The 23508-nt window shown below is 36.0% G+C and overlaps 1 protein-coding gene across 3 annotated transcripts; it reads right to left on the reverse strand.

Annotated features, from left to right (window-relative positions):
* Positions 1–7900: 7900 nt before the first annotated feature.
* Positions 7901–12975, reverse strand: LOC107806524 (transcriptional activator TAF-1-like). 3 transcript variants are annotated; one of them, XM_016630691.2, is made up of 13 exons: positions 12765–12975; positions 11527–11673; positions 11334–11378; positions 11152–11247; positions 10954–11034; positions 10184–10240; positions 9872–10029; positions 9681–9729; positions 9537–9585; positions 9137–9381; positions 8922–8999; positions 8679–8804; positions 7901–8579 (listed from the first exon to the last, which is right to left on the reverse strand). In XM_016630691.2, exons 2-13 carry the CDS (start codon positions 11584–11586, stop codon positions 8346–8348), a joined length of 1278 nt encoding a protein of 425 aa, XP_016486177.2. In that variant the 5' UTR covers positions 11587–11673; positions 12765–12975; the 3' UTR covers positions 7901–8345.
* Between the last annotated feature and the right edge of the window lie 10533 nt (positions 12976–23508).

Consider the following 23508-nt stretch of genomic DNA (forward strand, 5'->3'; position numbering starts at 1 on the left):
ATGTGTTCCATTTGAAATCGGGACACGAACTCTCTCAGCATTTCATTACCCCTTTGTTTTACTTTGAAGAGGTCCGATTTCCTTGTTGCAACCTTTATGACACCAGCATGTGCCTTTACAAATGAATTCGTTAACATGGCAAAAGAATCGATGGAATTTGGTGGTAGATTATGATACCAAATCATCGCTCCCTTCGAGAGGGTCTCTCCGAACCTTTTCAATAACACGGATTCGATCTCATCGTCTTCCAAATCGTTACCCTTGATGGCACACGTGTAAGAGGTGACGTGCTCGTTAGGATCGGTCGTACCGTTATATTTGGTAATTTGGGGCATACGGAATTTTTTGGGGATTGGTTTTGGGGCTGCACTCGGGAAAAAAGGCTATTGTACGATTTTTTTTTGAATCCAGCCCTTTTATCATTGGTGGAGCTCCCGAGATCTGATTGACCCTGGAATTATATGTTTTTATTTTTTTATCGTTGTCTTCGACTCGTTTTGTGAGTTCCTCTAGCAGCTTAGTAATTTCGGAAGTAGTCCCCGATTCTTGCTCGTTTGACTTCACTATGACTGGTTCCGTTCTGTGGGTGATTTCTTTAAGCGAATTGGGCTCCGGTCTGCTTTGTACCTGAGTTTGGCTCTACAACTGAGCTATCGCTATTTGCTGGGCTTATAACATCTCGAAGATCATCCGTAAGCTGACTCCGATCTCCTCCACATTATGGGTATCTCGAGCTACGGATCGAGTACCGTGCTGAATGTTTTTTTCCAGTTTGGAACGTTGGTTCGCCTCAAGAGCCACTTGTGAATTGACATCTAGTGGCACTTCGACTCGAGCTTCGGTGACATCGTTAAGTAGCCTTCCGGCCCTGGGTATCAAGTTGTTGGTTTCATCTTGAAGGCCGGCTTCGTGGTCGATATATAAAGCCATCAATCGAGGGTTTGCCATTGTTGATTTGAAGTTGTAAACTGGTGTGTATTGCAGATTTGTATCAAACAACCACTGTTACCCTTAGCCACACGGTGGGCGCCAAACCATTTACCCGAAAAATCGAATATTGTTGAATTTATTAGTAGTTCTAAGAATATGTAATATAACTTGACATAAATCGTACTAGAAGTGGAAATGTTTAGATTCTTGGCTATAAAAACGGGATATGAATTATTGAATAAGGAGAGTGAGTATGCTGAGTAAACCAAGCTCAAGAGATTTATTCTTCCATCGGAGAAGTAGTCTTTTCTTACAATGTGTTCACCTGCCCTGTGCTTACAGGGATTCCCCCTTTTATAGTAGAGGGATCTTACTTTATTTACAATAAAAAATATATAGTGGAGAACCCATGATGAATTGTCTCTTCCTCGATTCCCGCCAAGATTCTCTCCCCTAGTATGGTTGCAACGACTCTTGTCTGCGAACTCGATACTGGCTCGAGCTCGGTATTGGGTCGAGCCCTCGGCCTTGGTTCGAGTTCGACATTCGGGGTGAGTATCAATCGGTCTGTGTGTCTTCGACATTCGGGGTGAGTGTCAATCGGTCTGTGCGTCTCCGACTACCTTCATGTTGCCTTGCGGTTCGATTTGGTCATGGGCTCGATAATGATACCGAGCCGACTCCTCGATCGGACTTGGAGCTCGAAGCTTGTTAGTACTATCTTCGTAACTCATCTCGAAGTCTCACTCAGGTTGCTTACCATTCGAACTCGATCAAATATACGAGGACCGAAATCTATTTCGACCGTATACTTGTTTTTAGTTCATGCTGCTAATTGTATTATAACCTTGAACCAAGTTTCATGTCCTGATAATATTCTGTTTTGGTAATAGGTATCATTTGAACCAACACTTCATATATAGGTTAACAAATCAACTAGGATATGATAAGACAACAAAACAAGCGAATAAAAGACAAAATAAGGTATATAAGCGTGTTAGTCATTCTATCCAGATCAAGGAAACATAATCTTTTTCAGTATATTATTTCCCACATTTGTTTTAGGTTCGCATCATTTGTGCCTGAGTTGACCGATCAAATGCCTTCTGTGATTGGAACGCAATGCAAAGAGAGTAACTAGAAATTAAGCCTTTTATCTTGTTACAACATTTTCCTCTTGGTCTTTAAATTTGCATATGTTCTGACATTTATTTTGTTATTTTATTAAAGTTTTGTTCAAAATATGGTGCTTCTTTTTTGTGTCCCAAGGACATTTATATGCACTAAGTGTCTTTAAAGATTTACCTTTGCATATATTTTGGCATCTATTTTGTTATTTTATTAAAATTTTGTCCAAAACATGGGATTTTTTATACTATATATTTGCACTGTCTCAGGGACATTCGATGCACAAAGTTTTCACAACCATGTCAATATTCAGAATGATTAGATTCTTTCATTCTTTACTTGCTTTTCGCATGTGTATTGTGAATATTATGGAGTTTATTCATTACGTTTCTACATTCGTATCACTAACCTTACATTTTAGACGTACAAGATCAATTTTTCACTTACACTATTTTTTCCATAATTTCTTCTATTATCAACTCTCTTTCGAGATCCTTTTTTTTTTTCTTAGAATGATTTTGTTATTGTTGTTATTGGAAAACAGTTTTGGAAAAGAATTTGTGTAGAGGCAACAACATATATTAGTTTTCACGCTGTCAATTGGAAGTTTATTCTTGGCAGTTTTATTTTGCAGGTTTTTTTTTACATATTTTTCCTTTTCCATGAATATGGTTGTTGCCACTGAATTCTGATCCTTAGCCATACATTTTCTTATATTCTTGAGTGGCTTGATAAGAAAAGTGAGGTGATGATGTTATTGACGTACTTAAGTCTCAACTTTACGCCTTTCCTATTTATATACAAGTCCAGGTATTATGTATTGTGAACAACTTTTTGAGATACTACAAGTAACTTTGTGAGGCTTTAGTAACTATTTTTTTATTTAGTTATCGTATATAACTTTTTCCTTTTAAGACTCTTTTGTTTAAAATTGCTTTTGCTTTAAAAAATTATGTCAGTCCCGTTTATATCGAGTTATTTTCTCTGTTCTATCGAGACACAAAAAAAAATAAAAATTAGAGTCGTCCTTCTCATTGTTGGGTTAGAGGCTGATTTTGAAGTTTTTAATTTGGACATAAGGTTGAGCAACACAATCTTGAGGGAACAAATCCTCAACAAATGGTTATCGTCATGCCAAACTGTACATACATTAGAAGTGCAAAGCAAGATTGGTGTTGGAGATTACATGGCCTCGGCTCAATCGACCAATGCCGATGATATTCAGATACTTTGAATTGGAGATCTGCAGTTTTGGATGGATGAATAATATCTCTATAGCTGCTTTAAAAAAATTGGATACGTACTAAAGTTTCTGAAATACATTGTTGTTGCTGAGTGTTTTAATATTTAAAATTGTGTCTTAGGGAGAAGAATAAATCTTTTAAATTGTTGTGAGAATTGGTAAGTATTTACTAGGGGTTGACGACTAGCTCGCTTAGTAGCTCCTCTGTCTTCCACAATTGAGGTGGAGGATTCAAACCCCATCAATAGCGTAACATCCCCTTTCCCTTTCATTTTTCCTTTCCCCTCCTCTCCTCTTGATGTAATTAAAAAAAAATTAAAAAAAGAACCAAATCAAATAGCAGAAATTAGGGGTGTTCAAACCGAACTGAAAAGTCGCACAAATCCGAAAAGTCAAACTAAACCGATTAAAAAATCTGATTAGGTTTGGTATTGAGTAAAAATTTCGAACCAAACCGACATATAAATATATATATAATTTTTATGTATACTTTTAAGACTTTTTATAGAATTTTCTTTAAAAAATATCTAAAAATATTTGTGATTCTCTTATGGGATGTAATATTTAGTTAAATATGAAATGCTCCATATTTATTAATTTTAAATAATGGATTGTATGATCACTTTCTTGTCAAGTGTTAATGAAATTGTCAATCTCTTTGTTCTTCCATATTCATATGTCAAGATCTATTAAATTCTTATATCTTTTTCGAATTTGAAATGGTATTTCGATAATTTAAAATTAAATAGAACATATCATTATATAAGTTCATATTTATTTTTATATTTAATTATTAAATTTGGTTAACCTTGAAAGTGTACATCAACGTAAAATTATTATCAGACGACTAAAAAATAACTATCATGTGCTATCATATATTTGTCAATTTTTTTAATTTTTACTAAACATATACTAGTATTTACTTATCAAAAATTTAACAAAGTAAGATTAAAATAATATTCATATAACAAAAAATTCGAAAAACTCGACAAAACCGAACCAATCCAAACCGATATAGTTGGTTTGATTTGATTTAGATAAAAACCGAACCAACTCGGTCCACGTACACCCCTGGGCAGAAATGATGAATGCATATATTTTCTTAACATAAACACCCATAGTGCTTTTCTTTTTCTTCTTCTTTTTTGCTTAAAAAGATACTGCTATATTACAAGTTAGTCATAGTACATACTCATATTGTCATTCCGAGTATACATAGGGGCTTGACAATTTTGCACAAACACCTCTAGTTCTTCTATATATTCAACTAATACTATACTTCATTCCTTTCATTCTTACCATTTCTCTTCATCACCTGTAGGCTGTAATATATATACCAGGTGTTTAAAGCACTATATGCATCTTAACTATCTATAGGGTTATATCTTTTGGCTTGAGTTATCCAAAATCATATAGATAAATCATAATATGTACAAAAGTAAATATATGTGGTATGTTGTGTATAACGTAGCACTGTAGTAACTCCTATTCCTCCTGCCTGGTTATATGCATGCCCGGGACGGAGCTGGCTTCAAATCCTGATTCCGCCTCTGATGAATCATGCAAATTAAACAATGAAGGTTCGTTAAGAGAACGCCTTTACAATAATATAGTAGGCGGAGTAACTATATTTCACTAAAAAATAACTTTTAACTAAATGTATAAAAACTACAATAATTGGTTCACGAAATCCCATACAACAACAATTAAGCCTCAATTTCGAGCTAGTCGGAGTCGGTCCTATATGAATCATTACTATCCATTTAGCTCCGATCTATTTTGACGTTCTTTATATTTTCTACTGACATACAAATCCTCTCCAATATCAAAAGACTCTTAGCAAATATATTTCGAACTAATATGAACGTACCAACAGAACTAAGGTTTAACTTCAACTTGTTAATATCCTTTACATAGATATCTTTTTCTTTACATTGTGTTCTATTTTTATTATGTACTTCATCTATAATACTCTTCTCAATTTATTTTAACTACAAGTAATCTTGTTACTTACCAGCTAAGCACAGTAATCTGGCATTTTGGTGCAGCACCATTTTCCATTTGCTTCAAGCTCAAACCTCCACAACTCACTCTAACTCCAATTGTTTCACTTTTCCAACCACTAAATCCAATTCCAAAACCAGTTCCAACATCAGCAGAAACCTTCAAACTCTTGTTCTTTAATCCATCTCTTACTTTCGCGACATTTTCAACGTATAACAATTCATTCATTTTAATACCAAATTTAACCACTGTCACATTCTTCGTCCCCTGGACGAAGCCTGGAACGTTTCCATTACCCAAATTTACACCATCTTCATCTTTCAATTCTATGTTTGTTTTTCCATAAATAATCTTGAGCTGTTTATTTGGATTTTTCAGCTCTACACTAACTGTTGCTTGTGCATTCAATTTAGGCCCGTCTGGACTGTCAGTGATATTAAATTTGGTGAATTCGAGGGATTTTAAGTGGAAAATAGGGAGCTTTGGATCAAACCAGAGATATAGAATGGCACCAGCAGCAATTAATAAGAGGATTAAGAAGATTAAGAAGATGCAGAAGTAACAACAACAACAACAGCAGAAACTCCTTCTGCGCGAATTATTTTTTTCTGGGTAGAATGATGATTGTGGTGGCCTTTGAATTGGTATTCCAGTTTCTCTATAACCAGGTGGCTTCTGCAAAGGTTTTCTCATTGACATTCTTCAAAATTCTCCTCTTTGTTTCTATCTGTTTCTGCATGTGGATTCAAATTTGATATTAATCATCATGTTTTCAGGTATGAAACGTCGAAAACTTAATTTAGGTTATTATACTCTTTAACATGATATCAGCGCGACAGAGATATTTGATTAGAATCTCACTTTTATTTAGTATCAAAAAAGAATTTTCACGTGTTTGAGGTATGAAAAAGAACAAACTCACACGTAAAGCTTGCCACATGATATAAAAAAAATGAGACGTGAGGGTACATATTGAAAACTTTATTGAGAAAATAAAAGTCATGTGGTTATTTTAGCAACTTAAGTTTTCAAATGACATGGTTAGTTTTCAAATGAAATTTGTATATACTAGCGTCAAATTAAATATGCATGATATGAAAAATATATTGTTATAGAATGAAGAAGCATTTATTTTGTTGAATTCTGTTTTCAGTATTGTAATGGATGCAATCGGAATTGTTGAGGGAAAGTAAATTGTCAAAGAATATAGCAAATAATATTGTGTATCAAACCAAAGAAATTAAAGATGAAAATGTGGGGTTAAAACAATTCTAAAAATGAATCAGAGATAAAACCTGGGAGTCGAATTCAGTGTTGCATTTTATTTGGAAAAGATATCATGTGTAAATGTTGAACCTTTATATATATTTGAGAGATCAAATGTGAATCTCAGGTGGTAATAATTGCGGAAAACAAATAAAAGAATAAACTTGGGTTTTGGAGAAGAATTTTTTTTTTCTTTCTCCTTTTTCTTTTGTAGGATTTCTGATGAGGTAAAAGACGAAATGGAGGAAAAAGAGAAGCAAAGGTGGGAGGAGAAAGGTTTCTGGTAATGACAAAGACAGGAACCAGATAATGGTGTGGGGATAAAGATTAAACTGCCGAGATTTACGCGCAAGGTTTCGAGTAGATTAATGAAAAATTAACAAACTTAAAACAAATAAGAAACATGAATATAATTTTCTATCCCCAAAGTCTTATCTTTTTTTTTTTCCCTCGGCCAAACTTTATTTTGCTAGTCTGTCAGCACGTACTATCAATATTATTAGACTTTGAGTAAATAATTATAACAAAATATACAATTTTTATGAATGATCAATGTGGTGACTTTTTGTCGAGGTCAAGATGATCGGATATCGCCTAAATGTAAAAGGACAGGCCGGTACACAAAACATCTCGTGTTCACGCAGGTTCAGGAGAAGGACCATACTCTAAAGGGATGTGATATAGACAGCTTACCTTGATGCAAGTATCAGTGGCTAATTACACAGCTCGAATCAGAAGCATCTAATGAAAGATTCTTTCCAAGACCATCTGCTATTGAATCAGCTGCTGTTGCCGGGCAAGATTCTATCTTTTCCTTATAGTCCATGGAATTTGACTCCGGGGAATGCTCATTCCTTAGATGGATCATAACTAATGCAAAGGATAGTCCCGTAAGAAGGACCAGTTTACTATGGTCAGTGTAGTGAGATTTGTAGAACTAATCATGCCTTTCTGCCTATCGTTGTAGAATTTGTTCCTAGAAAGATTATGTGTCTCAAGTATCCAACCAATTAATCCCATTACATATAGGTCACAAGGAAACAACTTTAACATTACCCTAAGGCTCCCCTTCGTTGTCTAAACGTAGGGAGATTAAAAATCATTCCTGTTAGGAGTAGTTGTAAGAATTACCTCGACAGGAATTGAACCTATAGGTTCTAATTAATTAGGTTTAAATAGAAGCATGAAGATGAAAGATTAAGCTTAATTTTAAAATTGAAACCGAATTGACAGGCCAATGTTATTACATTGATAATTGGGAGTGGGAGGGAAAATGAGTAATAGCAAGAAGCAATGGTAGAGAAGTTAAAAGGCATAAGAATTAGAATATGCATAACACATGCATTTTTACCAAAAATTTAACTATAACAAGCATTTTTGACAATATATATTTTCCAACAAAGGCATCAGTCATATCACAAAGATCACTTGTTCACTGCTTCCAAAGCCAATACTTTTAGACATCCAAACCAAAATCTTTTCACTTCTCAGTCAAGTTTTCTAGTATGACTAACATTAGCAATTTACATAAGACCGTCCAATATGGCATTCTGAAGTGAAGGGGACAAAAAAAAAAAAGGCACTCCTCAGCTTCGTCCATTGCTAAATTACAATTAGGTAAAATTAGAATTTCTGAAGTTTCAGAGCCCTATTCTGCATTTCTGTACTGTACTTCTGCGCGCTAACAGTAAGTTTGAAACTTGCACCAAAATTACACAATCAAACTATACTTCAAGATCTCAAAGTAGGGGGCGGGCACGGTCGTGACTATTTATCATCTAGCAGCCACAGCATCAGTTCTGTGGCTAGCATCAAGAAGTTGATGAAGCTTTGCTCCTGAAGTATTATTCTCATGAATTTCATCGTCTTTGTTGGTTCTATCCAACGGACCAGAGTTGTTGACTCTTGCTAATAGGTCTGCTGTGCTAACAGGTTGCAGCCTCTTATCACCAATCTTGCCTAAAGTTACCTCTTCTGCTTGTCCTCGTTGTTTATTTTGCAGTCTCTCCTGCGCAAGCCAGACCATATTTGACAAGCCCGAACATTGCATATAGATGTCACCACTAACAATTGAAGAAAAATACTTAACAAAGAAACAAAGTCGTACCATTAAAGCGGAATTTTCAAGCTTTAGTTTCGCAGAATTTTCAGTGAAATTATTTATCTCTGATTTGAGTCCCAAATTTTCGGAGGTTAAAGATTGAACTCGTATTGCCAATTCTTCAGCTTCTCCCTGGAGGGAGGATGGAAATAAAGAAAGTATGTGCATCAGAACTAGTAAATGAAAGCAGTAAAACGTAGGCCATATGATAAGATTAAATCAAAACGTAGTCCACATTTGCTATGTTACCTGCTTTCTCAACCTTGATCTCCTTGCTGATTCCCTATTAGACTGCTTCCTCTTCTCCCGCTTGATCTCACGTTCATTCTGAAATTATAGTTTCATTTTGATGATGTCCATCTCATTGAAGAAGTATTAGGCATGTGCCTAATTCATGTACAAAAATGCAAACACCAAAGTTTATGTCAAATAGCAAGCAAAGTTAACCTGGATCATGTATGTACCTGTAACCAAGCTTCGCCCGGCACTGCAGGACTAATTCGTGAAACATTAGTTGGACTAGCTTTCACTAGTGTACCGACAGGATTTCTCAGTTCCAGAGTAGTAGTCATGGTTGGAGAAAATACTGTTCCGACTACTTTCTCTGCTATGTTACCAGGATTAAAAGCTATAGAAGTTTCCTTCTTGGTAGCCCCATTTACTTCCCTAGGTTGTGGACTGCTTCGTGTCCGACTCTTTCCGTCACCAGCTGTTAAAAGTTTGAAGAACAGTGAGATCACAAGATGAAATCAGGCAAACTACTTTCAAACTGGGGTTTTCTCATTTAACAAATATTGGAAGCAAATACGAGACAATGAATAGATGCAAGAACCCTTAAAATTCACAATGAGACCAAACTCTTACAGGTATTAGGAGTCGTCTCGCGGCTTCTTTTCTTACTCTTCTCACCCACCTAGGGTATGAAGAGAAAGTATCAGTTCCCCAATAGAAATTAAAATAAATAAATTAGATGAGACAAATGGATTTATAAATCTCAGAAGATCATACCTCTGCTGTGTGTATGTTACTTCCATCACTTGAACCTTCCGTTTGCCCACTGTCACTGACATGAAACCTAATAATTAGTCAAAATCTTTAACTGGATTACAGTAATTGCAAATATTCTATCTATGACACAGTCGAGCATGGTTCTTAAATAACTGAATATGATCCCAAGCATTAACTGGTATTGCACAAACCTCTGAGAAGGTCCATGGTCAGTACCGTCGCCATTGTCAACGCTGCAATTTCCTATTGACATTCCAAGCCCATCAGAACCTTTTAACTTACTCATCAAGCCTTGATTCGTATCCCCCGAAGTCTTAGCAGAAGGGTCCATACTCAAAGAAGCAGCATCCTACACAATGTAGAATGGTTTAGCTTCAATCCCACCATTAGGTACTAGTATACTACATTGAGTTAGAGAAAAGAATAATCTGTCACTGTCGGCATTTCCGGAAACAAATATGGTAAGTTCATAAACACTGTAAGAACTAAAAAGTCATATATACCATGGTTTGGCTGACAGCAGGAGATGATGTCATTACATGAGCCTGAGGACGAGACACCTGGAATCAGATAAGCAAATAATCTGTAAAATGAGCCTGTTCCACGTTTTAGCCACAACTCTTTGTCGCTAGCGTTACATGTTACAGTAACTCTCCATAAACATACAGTCACAGATTTAATATGAAGATGATAAAACCAAGTATAATTAGAAATTATAAGATTATAAGATCCCCATATTTTATTTTATTTTATTTTTTATAAGAATTCAGTTCCCTATGTCCATAAAAAATATTAAATTATCAAGAGATAACACATACATCCGACCAAGTTGAAAAAATCCCAATCGCGCAAAGAAAAAGGAACTGGTAAAGGTGGTTCAAGTTTTCATATAATACCCTCTACCAATGATCACTATTCACTTGAGCCAATCCATTAACTAATCTTTAACATTAAAAATCAAGATGAGTTCACTTGCTCCATAACAGAGCAAATACGGCAACTTTTTACAACTTCCAGTAGTGTGGATACTGGAATTTGTTGTTGGCCAATTGTAGGGCTTAATTCCTAAATCAGTTAGCTGCTTGTTTTTCACTCTCGATCTATTGTTAAAATAGTTATACCTTCATATTTGTCCCCGATACTTCTCAGTCCTTTAAGAAATTAGTGGGCCTAGCTCAATATGTTATAAGGTGTTTACCAATGCCCCAAAGTAAGAATTAGAAAGCAGTTATGATATCGAAAAAAGAATCGAAATGCTGGAATGGAGACTCACGATAGGAACTCCAGGGTGCGCATAAACACCACCATGCGCATAGATTCCTGCATATGGTGCACCATAAGGTGGCATCATAGGCTAAAAAAGAAGGAGAATCCCGGTTAGCACTCGTGCAGTCAAAACCAAATAATCTAATACCTAACACTTCGATTAAACAAATTGCAAAAATTATTAAGAAACATTAGGCGAAATTACCTGTAGCGGTCCCCACATACAAGGATGAGGAGCTTGACCAGGTGCAACAGGAGAATTAACATATGGAGGTACAGCTACCCGTGGACCATAATATGCCTGAAGATTTAACTGGTATATGTAAATATCAACAACCACTAGAGCTACGGTAAGAATATTTAGCAGCAAGGCGAAAAATGATTAACCTGCATAGCCGCCCAATCAGGATACACGTGAATATTGCTCTGGTCCTGTCAATACAAGAAGAAATTTGCCAACTACTCAGAGACTAACTTCAAAGAAGAGATTAACAATAATCACAGATACTCTGAAGCATAGGAGAAAAATGTCAAACATACAACACAAAATTGAACAATAACCATTACTGTATTTGCTTACTGGTGCGGTCGAAGATGATTTCTCAGGCTTACAAGATTTCCCGTCCTCACTATTTCCCATGTATCAGAAAGCAACTAAATGCTATATTAATTCACAGCTGAAATGATTACTTCCTTTTGTAGGTACTGACCAAGATTATTATGCCAACTGCATAAAATACAGCCGTGTTAAACAATGAGCAACAAAATTTCACAAGACCAAAGATGGAATAACAAAAAGTTTCCCCCTTTCTTAATACAAGTATGGTCTAATCTAAAGGATATTGGCAGAAAACCATCCAAAGCTAAGGAAGCAAATGAACTTTGCGAAGTTTTATCCATCCTAACGTATTACAGAAAAATGTAACATTATCTTTGCATTTGTGATTAATTTTGCTAGCACATTGTGGTTAGAACAAATGGACGAAGACGTGGAAGCTATACTACGTCTCTATACATCTTTGCATCATCTTCTATACTACATCTCTTAAACTTTTGATTGCATACTATATTTGAAAAAATCTTACTGTATAAAATAAGTCCATTTTGGAGAACTGAAAATGATTTGCATGGTCAAAGTTTATTTTCTTGTAACTAACACCTTAAAAATGATTTTCAAATATTACCTCCTGTCCTTTCAAAATTCACTCATTTTCTTACAATTTGCTCTTATATATATATAGAGAGAGAGAGCTGCCTACATCACACCCCTTTGGGGGTGCGCTCTTCCTCGACCCTGCGTGAACGCGGGATTCAGGAAAGAGAAACAGGGGCATAATAGTCCATTCACAGTCCTCATCCAAAACAAAGTAAACGGAAAAAGTTTACAAAACTTGAGAATCTATAGAACAACCTAGGATGTAATGACAAACTAGTGCTCATCAATCCACCTAATTTACAACTAGAGAAGAACAAATAAAAGAAAAATAAAACATTGTTCCATGAAGTCTAAATTACGTTCCTTGGACTATCAAACTTTCTTAATTTCTAAACATTTTCATATTGAAAATAAGACAGATAATCTGCTATCACAGCTAAAGATAATTAAAAGTTTCTGAAACAGACGGCTTGTATAACTTAAACTTAAACTTTTAGTTATTTAGTTTCTTCTTTTTCACAATGATAACTCAAAAATTCTCTTCAACAGAAATGTCAGGAAATAATAGTACAGCAAATTCAACAGAATTCACCTTCAAAAGCCAAAACATTTCACAAAATAATAAAAAGAAAAATTTGCATAATTCCTAAATATGAACATACCTGAGAATATGATAAAGAGAGAGAAAATGAGAAAACTGTAGAGAGAGAAATTGAGAGAAGAAGAAGAAGAAGAAGGAAAGAGGAGAGCCAAGGCAACATCCACGTCATCAAACACGTGTACGTATCTAAACCAGCTTACTCACGTATACGTATACATTATTTGTACATACGGTTGGTAAAGGTACTGAGTTGTTTTTGTAAGGGGTGAGGTGGCGCGTTTAAAATTCGTGTATTTTATTTATTTATTCTTATGTCAGCTATTTATTTTACGTGTCATTTGCATACTCGATTTACGTGTTTCTAGCGTGGGATCTTGTTGGCTAAATTAATTGTACCACTAGTTTTGTGTCTGACGTGGTTTGTTCTCCGAAAATTACTTAAAATGAGAAAATTAACCTTATTGGATTATTCATTTCAAATCCGCCATGTAATATTGTAAACGCATCTTACAAGTATTTGCAGCCAACATAATGATAAATAAATCAGAAGGGGAGCAATTTCAGCTGTGAAAGTAGTCATGATTGTATTAAAATATGCTATTTATATTATGGACCAGTTTGGCTATAGATTTTGAGAAAATAAATTTGGGTTTTATTTGGTAAATACATGTTTGGTCATAGATTTTGCTTATATTTTGGCAAAATCCCAAATTTCAAATCCCAAAACCAGCTCATAGCTGGTTTTGGGCCAAAATATCACTATTGTATTTTTCTAAAATTGCCCCAAACTTTTATATTTTATAAAAGAGCCCACCATTTATTATTTTGTAACAATGTTGCTTCGTCTTCTCGGTCACATGATAGTATATCATGTAATTCATTATAAAAATGATAATTTTGTATCAAATTTATTTATGTTCAGGACTATGGCTTGCGATAATATAATGAATGTTAATGATAATAGTACTGTTGGGTATTTGTGATAGTTTTTAGAACTTGTGGGTATAAGTCATGTTTCATATTTTTCCAAAATAAATTTGGGAAATATGTTTTGAAAACTGATGTCCAAACACATTTTCATCTTCAAATCAAACTTCACCCAAATCAGGTTTTTCAAAACAAATTTGAGAATGTATGGCCAAACGCTAGCTATATTTTTTGGGGTGCGGTTCTTCTCTATTTTCCTCATTTACAATTACATAAACCATAAACTAAGGGGTCATTTGGCTGCAAGTATATTATCGGCAAGCAACCTCCACTTCCAACCAAGAGGTTGTGAATTCGAGTCACCCCAAGAGCAATGTGAGAAGTTCTTGGAGGAGGGAGTCGAGGGTCTATCGGAAACAGTCTCTCTATCCAGGGTCGGGATTGTATTACGCAGTATAGTACGTACATAAATTTCAGTATTAGCAATACAATGTTTAGTTAGCATTTTTTTAGTTGCCACAACCAATCTGAACTGTCACTATTTAATACTCTTGAATCTTTATTAGCACTTTCTTAATCATACAGAAAGTGGAACACGTGTAAGAAAATCAATGTGGGTCCAGAGCTAGATTTGGATGCAATGAATGGTGAAGATTGATGGACGGCTTAGCGCAGGCCACGCAAGTGAGAATATCAAACTACATCAAGAATCTTTGCCAACAAGGACAACTCAAATGCGAGGGGAAAAAATCATCTTTCTTATATTCAATTATTATAGTACGAATAAGTTAGAATCATTATTACGACTTTAATTTCATGACACGTATTGTTCTTTTTGGCCGAACACACCTTACGAATTTGTTCTTTGACAACGACATATATTATCGGGTCCAAAGCATACATAAATGCAAATTTATGGTATGTATTACAAAAAAAATTTCCTTTCTCTTTCATTCCTTCCGATTCGGAATTAGCCTAACTTCCCTTTCTTTTCTTTTTAAAAAAAAAAATATTTGTCAGCCTAGAAGCCTATTAATTTCGCCAGATGTGTTGAGCATATTGTTTCACCAAAAAATATAACTTTCGATTTAAATAATTTATTTATATAATAATGGGTTAAACTTAATTAATAATAATATATTTAGATGTTATTTTCAAAATAGTGACTAGTGTTGGTCAGATCTAATGGAGGATTGACAACTATATGCATTAACTATTCTAAAAGGTATGAGCGTTAATGTAGCAATAACTAATAATAAATAACAATAAATGGTATTTAAGTAAATAGAAAGAGTGATTCACCCAATAAAGTATGAACTAGCTGATTATCTCTCATGTCAATGATGAGTGACAGACAAATCCCAGAATGTTCGAATTATTCTCGGATCTGACGGAAGAGAGTGGGATAATACCAACAAGAATCTAGACGAAAATGTAGTATTTGTAACTTTGTAAGAGAGAGACATTTTCTTAACAAACCCTAATAGTACAAGTAAAGAGAATATCCACTAGAATATTTCCTTTCATATCCTATTTTGAAAACTAGCCATTACAACTTTGTCGACGGTGCTCGACATCGACCTTTGCTGACATTAGAGGGGGATCCAGGATTTGAGCTTTATGGGTTCCTACCGTAATTTCAAATTAATATGCAATAATAACTAGGTTCACAGTTAGATATTTATAAATATTTAGTGATTTTCTTAATATAAATACAGGGTCTATGCAAGATTTATTGGGTTCCCGGGAACCCATATTCAATGCTTTAGGTCCGCCCCTGGCTGACATCTCGGCCACGAATCTCGCTGCTTCCTGGTCGACCTCGACTAGTAACGGCTTAAAGACTTTTCATTTAGCATTATCTTGTCTTAAATATTCTAGAGAAGATTTTAACCTATACACGTATATGGTAAACTCTTCTAATATCTCGTTTGAACTTGTAAATCTGCAATTTTGCAGAAAAATAATGAAAATACACCAAAAGAACAATTATTTCAAACCAATCTAAATTCTGTAAGCTTTTCGAGTCATCTAAAGAAACTAGATAATTTTGCCCATGCGAACACAGAGGCCGCTCAACCCTACATGTGGCCTAAAGCCAAAATTTAAAAAAATGCATTAAAAGACATTCAAGATTAAGAAATGCTTTTCCATATCTAATTCTTTGACAATTTCATTAGTTTGAGATTGAAAAATTGTCTAAAAAGCACTTTAAGAATAGAAGAAAATTCTATAAAATCATAGTAATAAACAAAATTGCAACATATATCATTCACTGTTAAAAGAGAACTCTCTACAAAATATCATAGGGATCACACAACCTCAGGACAGCTCGCAGGAGATAACCCACCTGCTTTGCCTCAAACTGACATCTCCCTATACCCTTCTACAGTCATGACTACTGCACAATCACTTAATCTTCTCGATTCTGAACGCATTAACAAGACATGATAATCTACCCCACTCCACAACTAAACAACATGAGAGATCCCTCAACACACCCATAACTCGAGACCATACGCCAAATAAAGACAGAAATCAAACACCTCATAGTCCTTGCTACATCTTAAGTAAAGTCTTCTCGTCACATTCGAACAATCTGAACATATCTCACAGTCACATCATACTCACCACATAGTCATCAAATCACAAATTCCACTAATGGGGACACCAAAGTACCTATAAGTGCCAAAAAGCACGTGCTCACACAATTGAAATCTCCGTGCTCAAGCTACCATCAAAACCCGATCTCAAGTCCTCCAGACTGGCCCATCATCAGCACGCCAAAATCACATATCACACTTTAACCATGGAATCACAAGCTATCGGTGCACAGATGATACCGAGCGTTCACATGCGCATACGAATGCGTGGAAGGAATTCAAAGAGTTACACCTCAAGCTGAATCAATGTCGCACGATAAGGAAAGAAAGATGGGAAGAATGTTCCCACACTCATAACACCCATCATGATGTCGTGGCTGCTGAAACCGAAGCTAACCCAAATGGGCCGGATCACCGTTGTAGTAACTCTGGAGTGGCGGTGCACTGATAGGAGCTGAATATGTACTAAATGTTGGCTGTCCATAGTAAGGCATAATAGGACCATGACTCCCTGAATCACCGTGAGATGCATGAAGTGCTGAATGAAACGGTCTGGGAGGATGACCCCTACCAAAATTACCCCTGCCTCGAGACGAGTCACCACTGAAACCACCGAACTGACAAGGCGTCTTATCATACCTCTGTCCTCTCTCCTGTGCAGGAACCATCTCGATCCTCCTCGCGACATTAGCATCCGCTTGAAAAGAAATCTCACTTCCGGTCTCCTTGGCCATCTGAAGCCTGATAGAGTGAGTGAGTCCTTCAATAAACCTCCTCTCTCTCTCTCTCCCTCAGTAGGTAGTAAAAGGATAGCATGACGAGCCAAATCCACAAAATGGGACACGTACTGAGTAATAGTTATACTGCTCTACAGTAGACGCTCAAATTATTTGCGGAAGTCCTCTCTCAATGTGATATGAAGGACCTTATCCAAAAATAGCTCAGAGAACCTCTCCCAGGTAAGTGCAGGCGATCCAACTGGTCTAGTCAATGTATAATCCCTCCACCACATCCTGGCGGAACCCGTCATCTGAAATACAGCAAAATTAACCTCATTGGTCTCAACTATACTCATGTTCCGCAGCACCTCATGGCAACGTTCAAGATAATATTATGGGTCCTCAGAAGTTGTACCACTGAAGTGAACTGGAAAGAGCTTAGTAAACTTATCCAGTCTCAATAAGGCCTCAAAAGACATGGCGGGCCTATCATCGATCTGTGCCACAACAACTGGCTGAACTACCCCAACTGGCGGGGCTGCTGGAACCTGATTCTGGGGAGCCATCTGCTCTGGAGAGGGAGTAGTGGGAGTTTGTGCTCCTCCACGAGCCTGTGAAACGGCTGATGCCATTAGAAATGTACCATTCTGGGCCACGCCCTCCATAAGACTCACCAAACGGACTAGAGCGTCCTGAAGCACTGGAGTAGCTATGAATCCTTCCGGGACCTGAACTGGTCCAGCTGGTACATTCTGAACTGGAACCTCCTCCTGAAGGTTCACCTGAGATTCTACAACAGGTGCAGCTGCTCGAGCTCTGGACTGAGCTCTACCTCGGCCTCTGCCTCGGCCTCGGCCTCGACCTCTACCCCTGGCCATGGTTCCCACCGGGGGCTCTGGTCCTTGTCCATCGGTAGATGTATTACATGTTCTCACCATCTGCGAGAGAATAAGAGTAGAATGGTTCAATCATCGATGATAGAATAAATTCGCACGGCAGAATAAGAAAGAAGTGATGTTGTTCCTAAACTTCATAGCCTCTGAGAGATATGTACAGACGTCTCTGTACTGATCCTTCAGACTCTACTAAGCTTTCTCATGACTCATGAGACCTATGTAACCTAGTGCTCTGATACCATCTATCACGACCCAAAATTCCCACCTTCGGACCGTGATGGCGCCTAACATTTTACTTGCTAGGTAAGCCAATGTTAGAATAATATTATCCATTTTTAAAATAATTTTTTAAAATTTATTAATAATCAAAGAAATAAATGTGGAAGTAAAGTCTAAAATATAGTGAATAATCCATCAAAAACAACGGTGTCTATATACCATCCCAGAATTGGTGTCACAAGTGCATGAGCTTCTAGAATAATACAAATAAGGGTCTGAATAAAATAAAGCTGTCTGGAAATAAACACACAGCTAAAGTAAAGTAGATGGGAACTTCAGAAACTGCGGATGTCGTGCAGTTATACCTCAAGTCTCCTCTAGTAGCTGAAATCCGAGCAAGTCTATGGTACACCGCTGGGACCAACTCCAAAATCTGTACAAGAAGTGCATAGTGTAGTATCAGTACAACCGACCCCATGTACTGATAAGTGTTGAGCCTAACCTCGACGAAGTAGTGACGAGGATAAGGCGAGTCACTTACATAAACCTGTACGCAATATTAGTAACAACAACAAATAAAAAAAATAAATAATATAACTCATTTATAATAATTGAAGCCAACTCAGCAGTCATAACCAATTATCATTTTCATCAATTTCCGTTGGAGCGTGCAACCCGCTCTCACAATATATTCATATTCAATTCTGTTGTGGCGTGCAACCCGCTACTCCAATATATTCATTTTAATCAAGTCTGTTGCGGCGTACAATCCGATCCCCCAATATAGACTTTTAATAAGTCTGTTGCGGCGTGCAACCCGATCTTCCAATATATTCATTTCAATCAATTCTTTTGCGGCATGCAACCCGCTCCTCCAATATATTCATTTACAAATTCTTATAGAAGAAATTACCCCAATGAATGCAACAATTAATATAAAGTTTTTAAGACAACAAGCATACAATAATTATGATTTAATTATGAAACAAACAATGACAAATAACAATTTATTTAGGAAATCAGGGAGAAAATAGGCAGTTTAATGTTAAATATGCTAAATGTCAAGTAGCAATTAATACACATAAATCAAATAGCATGTAACAATTATTGCAGGAATTCAAGAATTAATATTTGTCAAAAATAGGAAAGAAATAATTATTATAACAATTAATTCATAATTAAAATAATTTATGATTTTTCAAGTAAATATGCAAACAATTAATTTGACGACGTATAGACACCCGTCACCTCGCCTATATGTCGTTCACATGCATTTCACATAACAAATAGTTTAAGGATTCTATTCCCTCAAGTCAAGGTTAACCACGACACTTACCTCGCTTTGCAAATTTCAATAATTTATTCGACCACAGCTTTTCCTTTTGAATTTGTCTCCAAAAGTTTCAAATCTATTCACAAACAAATCGATATACTCAATACGAATCGTAGGAATTAATTCTATATGAATTTACTAATTTTCCGGATAAAAATCCAAAATTCATTTAAATATTTGACAGTGGGACCAATGTCTCAAATCCCGAAAAAACTCACGAAATCCGAATACCTGTTTTGCTACGAGTTCAACCATACAAAAATTATCCAATTCCGATGTCAAATGGACCTTCAAATCTTAAATTTTTGTTTTTGGAAGATTTTATAAAAATCTGATTTTGCTTCCATAAATTCACGGATTCATGATGTAAATGAGTATGGAATCATGAAATATAATCAATATAGGATAAGGAATACTTACCGCAATATTTTCCCGTAAATATCGCCCAAGAATCGCCTTACCCGAGCTCAAAAATGGAAAAGGGTTGAAAATGGGACAAATCCCATTTTCCTGAACTTAAGTTCTGTTTTTGGGATTTTTACCCTTCGTGAACGCGATCAGTGCCTCGCATTCGCGAAGCACAAATTTGTGTTGTCCAATTTTACTCTCGCGAATGCGAGGGCTACCTCGCGAACACGATTCTTGCCTGGCTTGGCCTTCGCGAACGCGAGATGCCCTTCGCGAACACGAAGGCAAATTTTTCTGTCCAGCCTCTTCCCCTTTGCGAACGCGAGGATTCAATCGTGAACGCGAAACTTTGCACCTAGACCCTTCGCGGACGCGTTACCTCTGTCGCGAACGCAAAGCACAATTCCGTCTTCCTCCAGTTTCTTCTTCGCGAACGCAAAGAAGGATACCAAAAGTAGATTTCTATAATTTTTCTAAGTCCAAAAATGATCCGTTAATCACCCGAAACCAACCCGAGCCCTCGGAGCTCCAAACAAAACATGCACCCAAGTCCTAACACCTAGAACTACGAATTGAATACCAAATCGAATGGAATTTTCAAGAAAACTTTAAAACTTATATTTTTACAACCGGACGTCTGAATCACGTCAAATCAACTCTGTTTCTCACCAAATTTGGCAGACAAGTCATAAATATTATAGTGGACTTATACCCGGCTCCGAAACCAAAAATACAGACCCGGTATCAGTAAATCCAACATCAATGAATTCTTAAAAATCATTAAGCTTTCAAGCTTTTAATTTTTTATCAAAATTCCATATCTCGGGCTAGGGACCTCGGAATTTGATTCCGGGTATACGCGCAAGTCCCAAATCACGATACGGACCTATAGGAATTGTCAAAATACTAATCCGAGTCTGTTTGCTCAAAATGTTGACCAACGTCAACTCAGTTGAGTTTTAAAGCTCTATTTCACATTTCAATCCATTTTTCACATAAAAACTTTCCGAAAAATTATACGGACTGCACACACAAGTTGAGGAATATTAAATAGTACTTTTTAAGGTCTTAGAATACAGAATTACTTATAAAATTTAAAGATGACATTTTGGGTCATCACAAGAATGAAGTCAAAACTTTTTTTGCAAGGTAATCTCTCCAAACTCCGATTGAGTATTAACTTACTTTCCATTTTAATTTGTATCTTACTTTACTTTTTAGCCTATTTAAAAAAGTATATCACCTTTCTATATTTAGTCAGTAAGTTTTAAATTTTAATATTTTCATTTTATCATTAGTGATACTCTCTTATAAGAGTGTTATGACATGTTTAAGATCATTTTGGACCCTAAAGCTCTTATTTTACTTGCTTACACTCTGTTTGGATCATTGTTACCCATTATTTTATAATATATTATATTGTATTGTAACGTATCATTTTATGAATACAACGTTTGGATAGATTGTATTGTTTGCTGTTGTTAAATAATATTTTTGAAGTTGGTTTGACTGTATCATACTGTACCGCAATTGATAAGTTTACTAAAATACCCTCAATTATTTTAAATATAAAATTTATTATGAATTACGCATAAAAATAAGTAAAGGGTAAAGTAGTAAAGGGAAGAACCTGGTGGCTGATAAAGAAATAAAGAAAATAATGAATGAATAAAGAAAAATGTTGCAATGTTTAGTAGTAATGAATGTAATTAGCTTCAATTGTAAATACTTAGCTAAGGTGAGCTGATGTGGCAGTTAGTTGGAAGATTCCGAAAATTAGTTAGAAGCAATTAGGAAGTTAGTTGTTGTTAGAAAGTTAGTTACATGGGCGGGAAAGAGAAGGCATCAAATCTAGCTGGATATATAGATCTCATTGTACACATTTGGATCTCATTTATGAAAATAACACTCTTCTTCTCATTTAACTGTTCTTCTCTTAGCTAACATCTCGGTTGATACCCTGATCTAGCCTAATTGTTCTTCGAAATTCTTAATTTCCTAGGATGTTCATACTCAATTGCACTGTGTGCATCAATTGGTATCAGAGTTGCTCGATCCTTGGCACTAAATCATGACTAAAAACAATGAGATTGTGACCAGAAACAGAAGTCAAGACCAACAGTCTGAATATATGGGGGAAAACTTGTTCAGATTCAATTGCAATTGCAAAACCTTATGGAAGGGATGACTAATATGAATGAACGAAATCTAGTGGCTGATAAGGAATTGATGGAGATGCGAGCTACCATCAATAACTTCAGCAAGAAGGGAAATGGAACTGAAATCTTTAGGGCTGGATCTTCAACAGATAACAGAGATTGCTCTGCTGATGTCGAACCTAAAAGGAAAGCCAAAGACAATCATGTTAATCAACAAACTACTGGTAGTTTCTTCACTAGGTACTCTAGGTTGAAATTTCCTAAATTTTCTGGACATAATTTGAAAACATGGTTGTATAAGGTGGATCAATTTTTTGCTATGGACGAAGTTCCTTTTGATTAAAGAGTCGAGGTAATTTCAATTCATTTAGAAAGTGAGGCAATTGCTTGGCATAGAGCTTACATCAAGGCTAAAAACTCAGTAATTGACCCTACTTGGACTGAGTATGTAATAGCTTTGAATGAAAGGTTTGGGGAAGAATTTGAAGATAATATGGAGTCTCGCAAAAATCTGGTGCAGACTGGTAGTGTGAAGGAGTATCAAGCTGAATTTGATAGATTGCTAACTCGTGTGAACCTCTCTAATGAGAACACTATCAGTTATTTTCTTGGAGAATTGAAACCTGAACTCAATAAGGCAGTAAAAGTGAAATTTCCGAGGACATTAATGCAAGCCTATAAGATTTCAAGGCTACAAGAAGAGGTATTTGAAGCTCAAGCCAAAACATGGGGATTGAAACCTATATATAGACCCTCTTAGAATGGTCTGTTACCCACTCCAAACCACTATAAATCTCATAATTTACATAAATTAAATACTTCCCAACCTACATTCAGGAAACCAAATAATCACAGCAAGTTAGGCCTAATAAGATCCAGGAAGAAGGTTGACTGCGGCAGAAATGGATGAAAAAAAAGAGCCAAGGGTCTTTGTTTCTTTTGTGATAAGAAGTATATTGTAGGGTATAAATGCAATTCCAATAGACAGATTTATATGGTAGAGGTTATGGATGGAGATATAGGTGTAAATGAAACCATAGAGGATTCATTGCAAAAAGTTGTGGAAGAATTGGATGAACTTATGACAATATTACTGCAGGCTTTCACTGGTGTAATAGGTTATCAGACCATCAGGGTAACTAGTTACCATAAGAAAAGGCCTCTACAGGTCCTTATTGATACATGAAGCACCTATAATTTTATTGATCAAGATATGGCCAAGAAGCTAGGATGCAAGGCCAATAGTATTATGGCTCAATCTGTCAGTGTAGCTGATGGAAGGAAAGTGCTGACAACTTCAGTTTGCAAGAATCTCCAATGGCTTCTGCAAGGTACTACATTAAGTTCTAGCTTATTATTGTTGCCTTTGGGGTAATGTGGATATTGTCTTGGTTGTTCAATGGTTGAATACTTTGGGTAGGACACTGTTTGACTTCAGGAATAAAACTATTGAGTTCATGTATCAGGGCAAAAAGCATATTCTATGGGGAGCAACTAATCAGTTGAAAGCAACTAAGGCATCAACGATTAATAAGATTGAG

Source organism: Nicotiana tabacum, chromosome 13 (genome assembly GCF_000715075.1).
Source record: "Nicotiana tabacum cultivar K326 chromosome 13, ASM71507v2, whole genome shotgun sequence".
Classification (NCBI taxonomy): Eukaryota; Viridiplantae; Streptophyta; class Magnoliopsida; order Solanales; family Solanaceae; genus Nicotiana; species Nicotiana tabacum.